The following is a 12,475-nucleotide window of genomic DNA, read 5'->3' on the forward strand; positions in this document are numbered from 1 at the left end:
TATATATATATACTCTTTTGGAAGTAGATCGAGAATTGACCTAACAAAAGCTTTTTAGGATAATCGGTGATTTAACACGATCGTTGTTTTTTGTGATCATCTTGCATTAAATATTGATGGCATCAAGAAAGTGATCGACAAATTACAGTGGCAGTTTCAAAATGGCCATTCAAGGCGCCATCTGGAATTTGATAGAGCCAACCAGCTGGGAGAACATGATCGATCACAGGATGAAAGTTTTTACCCAGGCATATATGAAGCACAAAATAACACCCAACATATATTAATAATGATCACCCTAACAATTCTCGTGACAGTGAAACTTATCGAAACAAGGTCACATCATGTGAACCATTAACCTTGTTTTATAAATGTAGCAGTTACACAAGATCAACAAACAAATAAACAAATTAAATCGATACATTTAATTAACTAGGCAACAACATGTAGTATTTATGGAATTTCCAACATCGATCTCTTTCTCTCTCTCTCAGTACACTCTCTCTTCAATCATATAATATATATATAAAATTATTTATATAGTACTGTGTATATAATATGAAAACCTCTATTCCGATCCTTTACGTGCTTTAATTCGAGGGAACAACATCATAATGGCACGACAACTCAAGCCGACGAAAATCAGACGGAAGTTATATATTTATTTCCCCTTCGGCTCACCTCTCATGGGCTCCACCACTCTTAATTTTTCATTCACTACGCCACCAAACCCTTAGGCAATTACCCCAACTACGACTTCACTACTACCACCACATTCATCAACTCCGTCACGAGTACCGCCGTTACACTTAACGGCAAGAGACCCTTCCCCATGCAACTCTCCCTCCTCCCTCTCCGTCTTCAAGCTTGCCGCAATTCCTCCTAACTCCCTACACTGCACATTAACCTTAAGCCCATATTTCATGAACAACGTCAATGACATCTTCTGCTCCACCTTATGGCCCGCCGCCACCGTCAGCTTGTGGCGGAGCAACACCGCCGCCGCGATCGACTTCATTTGCAAGTAAGCTAAATCCTTGCCTAAGCAAATCCTGGGGCCAGCATTAAACGCAACAAATCTATAAGAGTCATGCATTATGAACCTGTTACCATCTGGAGACAACCACCTTTCTGGGCGAAACTCTAGGCAATCTTCACCCCACGTGGACCTCATCCTCCCTGTAGCATATATGGAATACGTCACCGACGACCCGGCCGGGACAAACGTACCGTCCGGCAACACGTCATCTGCCACGACGTGCTTTGAGTCCTCAGGTACTGATGGGTAAAGCCTCAGGGTTTCTGACAATGCCGCTTTTAAGTATATCAAACGGTCAACTTCCTCAAACCCTAACGGCTCGTCCACCCACTTCGCCACGTCGTCTCCACGTGTCTCGATCAGGACGGTGCAGATTTCGATTAGGATTTTCTCTTCCACTCTTGGGTTTTGGATCACCAGCCAAAAGAACCAGCTCAGGGCCACCGATGACGTGTCACGTCCAGCTAGGATGAAATTGAGTGCCACGCTTCGCAGGAACGCGTCCGAGTAGGATTCTTTTTTCCTCATGAACCTTGAGAGCAAATCATCGTGTGGGTTCCCATCTTTGTGCTGACTCAGCAACTCGAGCTTACGGGCGTCTATCACGGTGGATAGATACTCCTCGATGTGTACCAGGCTTCGGCTCAAGCTGACTTCCATCCCAAGCCCAAGGCATTTCTTGAGCATCCATAAAACCTCAGGCAAAATAAAGCGCTGAAGCGAGGCTTCAGTGGCTCGATCAAAAGCCGAAGCGAAGCTGTTGTTGGGGAGCCCAGGGGCGCACGTAAGCGGGTCCTTCCCGAAAGCCAAGCCGCATATGTTGTCGAAAGTGAGCCGAAGCAGCAAGTCCTGAAGATCAAGCGGCTCGGCTTCAAGCTGAGCCGTCTCGAGAATCAGGCACAGCCTTTCCTTGATGGCTTTGCTAACCCACCGAGCCATGGCTTGGCGCAACGTCCTGGTGGTGAATTCCAGTGCAGCAGTCTTCCTCTGAAACAGCCACGTGTCACCATCGGAGTTGAAAATCCCATCACCAAGCAGATCATGGAACACAGCATGCCACGTGGGCCCCTTGGGGTAATTATCGAACCGGGTCTTCAGTATGTGCTCTACGTTTTTGGGGTCGCACGTGACGGTCACGAGGCCTTGCTTCTTGGCCAGGAAAGGAATCGCACAGATGCAGGTCTGGTACGTGCCACCACACGCGCGGAGGTTGTCACAGATCCAGTCATGCAAGCGATCACAGTTCTCAATCAAGCCAGGTAGACTGCCCAACAGGGGCCAGACACGCGGACCCTTCAACGACCGCGAGATGAATGTGAACCATAGTAGATAAACCGTGATAGCCGTTAGAAGCAGTAAAGCTGTGGATATATCCATGTATTTTAATCAACCCAAGAGTAGTGAATTGAAACTACGAACACTGAAATTCCGGGAAAATCTTTTACCGGGAAACCACTTTCTTACAAGAATTGAAGTAAACTAAAAGAGCCGTTGGAGATCGAGTGTATGTTTATAACTTCGGAGCTAGCTAGCTAACAATGCAGGTCTAGCTGAATGGGAAAATATGTTCTTCCTGGAAAGGAAAAGAAGCAAGAAAACGAAGAAACTTTGTTACAAAACGAACCTGAAAAATACTGGGTGTGAATCTGAAACCTAAAAGGAGAAAAACCCAGACTGAGAGTTTAAGAAAATGGAGTTGATGATGGGGGAAAAGAGAGATGTTGAGGATTGAAAAGAACGAGGAAGCGACAAGCAAAGGAATTGAAAGAGGGAAAAAGGAGTGTGTAAGTCTGAAAGTGGTACGAAATGGAGTAATGTAGAGGGGGATTTATAGGTGAATGGCATTGAAGAGCAGTTAGTAAGGCCAGACTGGTTCTTCATTCTGCACCATGTCTCTTACTCTCTGAACCCTTTCAGAGGAACCGTCATAAATGCTCTGAGAGGTTGTTGAAACTTTTAAAGGAAAATACAGCCATTCCTCGTTCTGAAAAGAAAAGAAAAGAGAAAAACCACTGACGACCCAAAAAACCGCCATGAAACTGCTCATGCGCACCTAATTCTTTGCAGGAAATGGAAGAGGGGTTTAATTCCAGCATTCAATGAAATTAGTTGAGGAGCTAGCCATAGCTAGGACAAGGATCCTCTATTTAAATAATGTAGTTGAAAAATTTTATGGCCAAGATTTTATTTTGTAATCTATGATGTCGAGTCCCGTAACAATATATATATTCATAGCATTGACATAGTTAAATACAATAAAATAAAATCTTGACTATAATTAAAACCGCTCATTTTTGTTGCAAATGAAACAGACAAAATTTTTTGCAGTATGAGTAATAACGCTACACTTTGAGATTTAATTATCACACTTATTTCATACCGGTTAATTCGCATAACGTGTTTAAAAGGCCGGCCTGCGAAAGAGACCAAAAAGAAAACACAAAAGCAAAAACAATGGGTTACATTACACGTACTACTGTCTGTCTTAAGTGAACATATGTTTGTTCATATGGGCTCTCGTTAGGGTTCGGTGAGCAACCCACCAACAATTTATAGCGTTTGGCTTTGACTTGTGCGACTCTTTAATTTCTTCATCTTTATCCAAATTATCCTCTAGCTAGCTCCCCCTACGTACGAAGACTCGGTAAAAACAATTCCGGGACTCATCCCACGGTGTTGACCACCTTCCTCTTTTAATGCTTTGCGATCAAGAAATGTGTGCCTCTGCCTCTTGTGCATATGTATTATATACACTACCATGAAAAAAAGTCAAAAGGGACGTCGGCGCACACCTGATCAAGGGGCGAGCATGGTCGCAGTTATTGCACAACTCTTTTCTTTCTTCTTCTGCATAGCTTGAGTAGATCGAGGCCACGTAATATAGTTGTTTGTTTAGCTCAAATTGTAAAAGAGCTGAAACGTACAGGAAATGCTTAAACATTTCTCGATCCTCCCTAATTAATTGAGCTTCATTCCAAACCTTTAGTGGGTTAATTAAAGCTTCGACACTCCACTTTTATATATATATATATATATATATTTTTCATGATGAGGTGGGATTTAGCTTGCATGGCAGCAATTTCCTTGCCTGGCCTGGACGCAACTCTAGTAACAATCTTCTGAATTTATTGTCTGCGTTAATTTAATTATCACACTTCCTTCAAGATTAGCCTGGTACTTAACAATAACTAGGAAGGTAAATCACTAAATCACATTCTCAACAAACGAAACACAAGTAGTACATTTTTAAGAAATTATCATTTGATCTCAGGAGTATATATATAGTTGATGAAGAAGTTGGACTTATCCTTAAAATTTATATGGTGCAATCATGTGGCATGTAGTACTATACATACAGCATGCGCGCAGTAGTTTTTTCAACGGCAATTTAAATTTAATTCTAAATTTTTTATGAGAAAGAGTGAAATTAAGTCTAAACCGTTGAAAAAAACTACAGTATATCATTTTTGTCTTGAAATGATCTTCTTTTCCTTGGTACATAAGTAAGAAAGTAGTCTTATGTACGTGCTTACTCTTATAAAAAAATGATGGGTTAACAATGACATTTCAGCATAGTGTGATATTAATAAGTGGTGTGGTATATAGTATTACCCTTAAAGTGTTTTGGTACCTTATCGTGGTAATTATTGAGATTTGAATTCACGTATGAAGCAGGCTTGAGGGCTTTCTTTGCACACAACTTGCATAAATTTGAGAATTGGTCCTTCGTCAAACCCTAATATAGAACTTATGGACAATTATTAAAGGTGAATAAACCTAATGATGCCTTTAGAACATTCAGATTGTTAGAATATTAATTAAATGATTAAATTTTTATTTTTTTATCAGTTTAAAATTTTAGAATAATTGATGATTTAACATGGTATCAGAGCAAAAAATTTGAGTTTGAACATTGTGTTTGTAATGCACATCTCATTTCAATTGAGTACTCTGTGTGTTAGGCTTCACTTATTAATGGGGAGTTTGAATCCACACGCGAGTGTAAGTGTTAGAATATTAGTTAAATGAATAAATTTATCATTTCGATCATATTATCTTAAGCTTTTGAAACCACTATAATTTAACACTGGATTGTTTTCGGACTGAATTTATAGTTCTGATGCTCTAAGTGAAAGTTCAATGAATAAAAATTAAAAATTCAGGGACAACGGAGAGGTCATTACCTAGATTATTGTTTGTCCAATTTCATGTTTGAGCGCCTAAGATTTGTGTGCTTAATCCCATTGAATCACCATTTACCACCTTAAAATAATATAGAATTCGGTGAGCATCAAAATCAAGCAACCTATTTAGGTATTTTTTTTCTTAGTAGGATCATTCCCTAGATATTCCTCCTTAGCCATATATATATATATATATATTGCAAAAGCGTATAAAGATGGTAGAATCTTTTAGATTGACATATTTAAAGTAACAATCTACATGCATGGGTGGGTGCGTAACTAATAAGGTGGACCATCATCTAGTTGGGGTGGTTGGAAATTAAGTCATTGTACCAATAGGTTAATAGACGAAGGGCATTCATTCCACTAGCTAGCCTAACAAAATAGGCGGTGTTTGGGCACTACAAAAATACTGACAATTGGACGCGTGTCTACAGTATCGGTTACTGTAGACACGCGTCCAATTTGACACGTGTCTTATGAGACACGTGTCTAATTGTACAGCGGCCACAAATTGACACGTGTATTTAATACACGTGTCCAATTGGACACACGTATTATTACACTTGTCCAATTTGGACGCGTGTCTAAATACACGTTTAGACACGCGTCCAATTGGACGCGCGTATTTAATACGCGTGTCCAATTGGACATGTGTAATAATACGCGTGTCCAATTTGACACGTGTATTAAATACACGTGTCAAACTGTTTTTTTTTGCCAAATATATATTTTAAAAAAAAAATATTGTGTTGTGTTAATTTTTTTTTTTTTTTTTTTTTAAAAAAAACTCCTTATCTTATTAATCATACAAATCTTTGAAAATACGGTGTACATAACTTATACACATAAAATTAGGTTTGAAAGCTATATGCTATATGTAAATTCTATGGTTGGAATTTATACTTTTTAGGTTCCTTATATATATATATATATATATATATATATATATATATATATATATATATATATATATATATATATATATATATATATATATATATATATATAGTATACTAATAACTACGTAAACCCTAACCTAATTTACATATTGTACTATATGCATAATTAAACAAATTTGGTGCTATATATCTAATTAAACCAAATAGTTCAAATTAGGGTTTAGTTTTGTACACCATCTACGTTTAGAAACAAAAAAAAAAAAAAAATTTAAACATAACAAAGTTAAAAAACCTATAATTAATACTATATATATATATATATATATATATATATGCATGCAAATAAACGGTTTAGAAACTATATACATTAACCTTGCTATTTATGGCTATATATAGTAAATGCAATTATTTTAAGAGTTCTGCGCTACATAATGAATTAAATACTTATAGTTTAGTCCCTTATATAGTACATACATTTAGGGTTTATGGCTATATATAGTACATACACTTAGGGTTAGGGTTTATAGCTATATATAGTATATATAGTATATACACTTAGGGCTAGGGTTTATACCTATATATAGTATATATACTTAGGATTATGGTTTATTGATATATATAGTATATACATTTAGGGTTTGGGTTTTAGGGTTTATAGGTATATATAATATATACACTTAGGGCTATGGGTTACAATTTAATTGATTTTACATTTAATGAATAATAATGTCAATATATTTTTCACGTGTCATTATTGTACACTTTTAAATATATATATATATATATATATATATATATATATATATATATATATATATATATATATATATATATATATATATATATTAAATCATGAGCAGTTCAAAATTAGATTGTTCCGATATATATAGTACATATACTTAGGATTATGATTTATATCTATGTATATAGTATATGTATTTAGGGTTAGGGTTTATCGCTATATATAGTATATACACTTAGGGTTAGGGTTTTAGGGTTTATATGTATATATAATATATACACTTAAAGCTATGGGTTATAATTTAATTGATTTTACATTTTATGAATAATAATGTCAATATATTTTTCATGTGTTATTATTGTACACTTTTAAATATATATATTAAATCATGAGCAGTTCAAAATTAGATTGTTCCGATATATATAGTACATATACTTAGGATTATGATATATATAGTACATATACTTAGGATTATGATTTATAGCTATATATATATAGTACATGTACTTAGGGTTATGGTTTATAACTATATATATATATATAGTATATACTTTTGGACAGAGGATTAGGGTTAGGGTTTATGACTATATACAGTACGTACCCTTAGGATTATAGTTTATAGCTATATATAGTCTATGCACTTAGGGTTAGAGTTTAATTTTATGGTTAGGTTTTAGTTTTTATTTTTTATTTAGGGTTTAATATAGTATATATACTTAGTGTTAGAGTTTAATTTTAGGGTTAGGGTTTAATTTTAAATTATAGTTTACGATTTAGTTTTAGCGCGTAAGGTTTAGCTATATGTACGGTACATACATTTAGGGCTGCATGGGTTTGTATTTTTTTTTTATGTGGTTAAATTATATAAATACATATATATATAATTTTTTTTTTAAATAAATACAATTGGGGACGTGTATTTAAATACACGTCCCGGATTGGACACGTGTACTCAGTACACGTGCCCAATCCTTTGGCCAGGACAGCTGTGCGGGAGTTCTCCCGCGCACCACCTGGCCAAACGCCGGCTGATAATATGTATATATATATATATTAAAATTCAAATAATATATTCATATAATATATATATATATATATATATATATATATATATATATATATATATATATATATATATATATATATATATATATATATATATATATATATATATATCGGAAATGGGTAGCTTCTAGAGGAAGCTACCCATTTCTGATCAGTACTACTATTCTCTCTCCCTTTCTCTCTCTCTCTCTCTTCCCCTTTCCGTCGACACAGCCGCACCGGACAGCTCCTGGCCACCGCGCATCCCCCCTTCCCGCCGGTGAGACGCCCTCTCTCCACCTCTCCTCTGCTCGGTTCTCGGTCTCTCTCTCTCTAATATCTCGCTCCATCTCTCCCTCTCTCTACCTTTCTCTCTCTCTATCTCTCTCTTCCTCTCTATCTCTTTCTCTCTCTGTCTACCTCTCTCTCTCTCTCTCTCTATCTCTCTCTTCCTTTCTATCTCTCTCTCTCTCTCTCTTTCTCTCTCTGTGTATCTCTCTCTTTCTCTCTCTGTGTATCTCTCCCTATCTCTCTCTGCCTCTCTCTCAGTATACTCTCTCTCTCCCTCTCTCGCTCTCTCCCTATCTCTCTCTTCTCTCTCTCTCTGTATCTCTATGTCTCTCTCTCTCTCTCTCTCTCTCTCTCTCTCTCTCCCTATCTCTCTCTGCCTCTATCTCTCTCTGCCTCCCTTTCTCTCTGTATCTCTACGTCTCTGTCTCTCTCTCTCTGTGTAATAATGTTAAGTTTTTTTTTGTAATTTTGTGTTTTTTATTTTTGCTGATAGTATTAATTTGTTCCTCCCAAAAAATGCAGGTACAAAAAAATACAACAATCAGTAGTATATTACATCACAGAGTACAGGATTGTGAGTAATTTTCAAAATTTGTTTCCTACATTTTTTGGCTATAATAAATTTCATATATTTCACTGTATTTATTTATATATTTTTCTTAATTGTTTATCATTGCAGTATTACTATATATTATTGTATCATTTTTTTGATTTTTCTGTGGTTGGTTATTATGCATGAAAAATATGCATGCGTACAGTTGTATGTTTTTTGGTGATATATTTTACCATTTACAAATTTGTGTTGTTATTATCATTTTCGGCAATTATCATATTTTGGTTTTTGGGAATTCTATAAAACCGAAATCTGGAAAAATGACTCAACAAAATGATCCTCATATAGAAAATCACTTTTTAAAAATAAAATTATGGAATTGTTTAAACTAAAATTGAAACAAGTATATCGTACTATTCCTTTTTGGTATTTTCTTAAAAAAAACAATTTGAGAAACATAAAATGACCCAAAATATTTAATTTATGACCAAAAACCCTTAAAAAAACCCAAAAAACCAAGCTCCTTAACCCTAAACCACTAAAAAAAAACAAACACCCTAACCATAAACCCTAAATCCTAAACCCTTTACAAAAAGCAAAACCCTAACCTTAAAGCCCAAACCCTATAACAAAACAAAAACTCTAACCCTAACCCTAAACCATTTTTTTAAAAAAAATACCCTAACACCCTAACCCTAAACACAAAATTCATAACCGTAAACCCTAAGCCCTAACCCTAAACACGGAACAATAAACCATTTTTTTAAAAAAAAGAAACACCCTAAACCCATATTTGTTTTTGTTTTTTAAAAAAAGAACCTTCAACTCTTAAAACAAAACAAAAACCCTAACCCAAAAAAAAAACTAAAACCCTCTAAACCCTTAAGAAAAAACTAAAACCCTAACCCTAAACCCTTAAAAAAACAAAAAATTCCTATACTTCCAAAAAAAAAAATAAAACCCTAAACCCTAATCCTAAACCCTTTTTCCAAAAAAAAAATCCTACACTTTCCAAAAAAAAAACCCTAACCCTAAACCCTAAACCCTTTAAAAAAATATCCTACACTTTCTAAAAAAAATACCCTAACCCTAAACCCTAAAAAAAATATCCTACACTTTCTAAAAAAAATGCCCAAACCCTAAACCCTAAAAAAAAAATCCTACACTTTCTAAAAAGAAAACCCTAACCCTAAACCTTAAACCCTAAACCTTAAACCCTAAAGCCTAAAGCCTAAACCCTAAAAAAAAAATTCCTACACTTTCTAACAAAAAAAACCCAAACCCTAAACCTTAAACCCTAAACCCTAAACCCTAAAAAAAAAATATCCTACACTTTCTAAAAAAAATACCCTAACCCTAAACCCTAAAAAAAAAAATCCTACACTTTCTAAAAAAAAAACCCTAACCCTAAACCTTAAACCCTAAATCCTAAACCCTAAACCCTAAAAAAAAAATTCCTACACTTTCTAAAAAAAAAACCCTAACCCTAAACCTTAAACCCTAAATCCTAAACCCTAAACCCTAAAAAAAAAATTCCTACACTTTCTAAAAAAAAACCCTAACCCTAAACCTTAAACCCTAAACCCTAAACCCTAAAAAAAAAATATCCTACACTTTCTAAAAAAAATACCCTAACCCTAAACCCTAAAAAAAAAATCCTACACTTTCTAAAAAAAAAACCCTAACCCTAAACCTTAAATCCTAAACCCTAAACCCTTAAATCCTAAACCCTAAACCCTAAACCCTAAAAAAAAAATATCCTACACTTTCTAAAAAAAATACCCTAACCCTAAACTCAAAAAAAAAAAAAAAATCCTACACTTTCTAAAAAAAAATACCCTAACCCTAAACCTTAAACCCTAAACCCTAAAAAAAAAAAATCCTACACTTTCTAAAAAAAATACCCTAACCCTAAACCCTAAAAAACAAAATCCTACACTTTCTAAAAAAAAAATACCCTAACCCTAAACCTTAAACCCTAAATCCTAAAAAAAAAAATCCTACACTTTCTAAAAAAAAAAAAAACCCTAACCCTAAACCTTAAACCCTAAACCCTAAACCCTAAACCCTAAAAAAAAAATCCTACACTTTCTAAAAAAAATACCCTAACCCTAAACCCTAAAAAAAAAATCCTACACTTTCTAAAAAAAAATACCCTAACCCTAAACCTTAAACCCTAAATCCTAAACCCTAAACCCTAAAAAAAAATCCTACACTTTCTAAAAAAAAAACCCTAACCCTAAACCTTAAACCCTAAACCCTAAAAAAAAAAATCCTACACTTTCTAAAAAAAAAACTCTAACCCTAAACCTTAAACCCTAAATCCTAAACCCTAAACCCTAAACCCTTACAAACCCTAAAACCTAAAAAAAAAAATCCTACACTTTCTAAAAAAAAAAAAAACCCTAACACTAAAAACAAAAACCCCAACTTTCTAAAAAACTAAAACCCTAAACCCTAAACCCTAATCCTAAATCCTTAAAAAAAAAAAAAAACAAAGACAATCCTACACTTTCTAAAAAAAATACCCTAAAACCTAACAAACCCTAACACTAAACCCTTTAAAAAAAAAAAAAAAAAAAAAAAGCTTACACTTTCTAAAAAAAAACTAAAACCCTAAACCCTTTAAAAGGAAAAAAAATTGGTACACGCCATGTTGCGTGACATGCACAATTTTTTTACAAGTTTATACTGTAAGACGTATGATTTGTCTCGGTCTCTTAACCCTATACAGAGAAATATGGACAAGTCTTGGATGTCAGCACCTAGGGGTACGACACGGTATAACGACGGGTGTAGGGCGTTTGTGGCATTTGCAGTTAGTAACTGTACGGCCGTCGATGGCAAAATTTACTGCACATGCAAGTATTGTCGAAATAACCAGCGTCACACTCCAGATTACGTTCTTGCCCACCTGACTGGAGGTAGGGGGATGAATCCGGGATACAATTTGTGGTATATGCACGGTGAGACTACGACTAGGTCCGCTATTCCTGGTCAGTGTTCGAGTTATCATAGTGGCACAGATACCGCTGCCTGTAGCACTGAACATGGTGAAGTCACAGAACAGGAGGGTGTGGCCGTGGAACAGGATGATGCATGCACGCCATGTTGCGTGACGCCTTCGGCGTGCACGATGTTGCTGAAGCCGTCAGTACGGATCCGCAACAAGTTGACGAAGATACCTCTTGCGGGGATGCATTGAAGTACCAAGAGTTGTTAAAGACCGCCGAGAAGCCCCTTCACCCTGGTACCAAGCATAGTAAATTGAGTGTCACTGTACACATGTACAATTTGAAGTGCGTTAGAGGTATTAGTAACAAGATTTTTTCAGACATTCTCAAATTTATCAATCAGCTGTTGCCTCCTTGCGATGAGACATTGCCAGATAACACGTATGAGGCGAAAAAGTTTCTAAGCATCATGGGTCTAGGGTATGAGAAGATTCCGGCGTGCCGTAATGACTGTATGTTATTCTGGAAAGACAATAAAGAATTAGATTCATGTACCGTATGTGGAGAATCTAAGTGGAGGGCTGATACACATATAGATGAGGATGGTGAGGTCATATCAGCGAGGAAAAAACGCCCGGTGAAGATCTTGAGGTGGTTTCCACTCATCCCACGATTACAGAGGTTATTCATGTCTGAGCATACTGCGCCCCATATGAGATGGCATGCAGAAGGCCGTACTAGGGATGGCGTATTGAGGCACCCGGCC

The 12,475-nt window shown here is 35.6% G+C and overlaps 1 protein-coding gene across 1 annotated transcript; it reads right to left on the reverse strand.

The window, feature by feature from the left end:
• Positions 1 to 402: 402 nt before the first annotated feature.
• LOC133864049 (cytochrome P450 86A8) lies at positions 403 to 3,080 on the reverse strand. Its single transcript, XM_062300244.1, has one exon. It carries the CDS (start codon positions 2,414 to 2,416, stop codon positions 734 to 736), a length of 1,683 nt encoding a protein of 560 aa, XP_062156228.1. The 5' UTR covers positions 2,417 to 3,080; the 3' UTR covers positions 403 to 733.
• Positions 3,081 to 12,475: the final 9,395 nt, after the last annotated feature.

The sequence above is a fragment of the Alnus glutinosa genome, chromosome 3, assembly GCF_958979055.1.
Source record: "Alnus glutinosa chromosome 3, dhAlnGlut1.1, whole genome shotgun sequence".
NCBI classification, from domain to species: Eukaryota; Viridiplantae; Streptophyta; class Magnoliopsida; order Fagales; family Betulaceae; genus Alnus; species Alnus glutinosa.

Bases quoted from the DNA above. Each gene is read 5' to 3' on its own strand.
- LOC133864049 (XM_062300244.1), bottom strand. From the start codon at position 2,416: ATGGATATATCCACAGCTTTACTGCTTCTAACGGCTATCACGGTTTAT.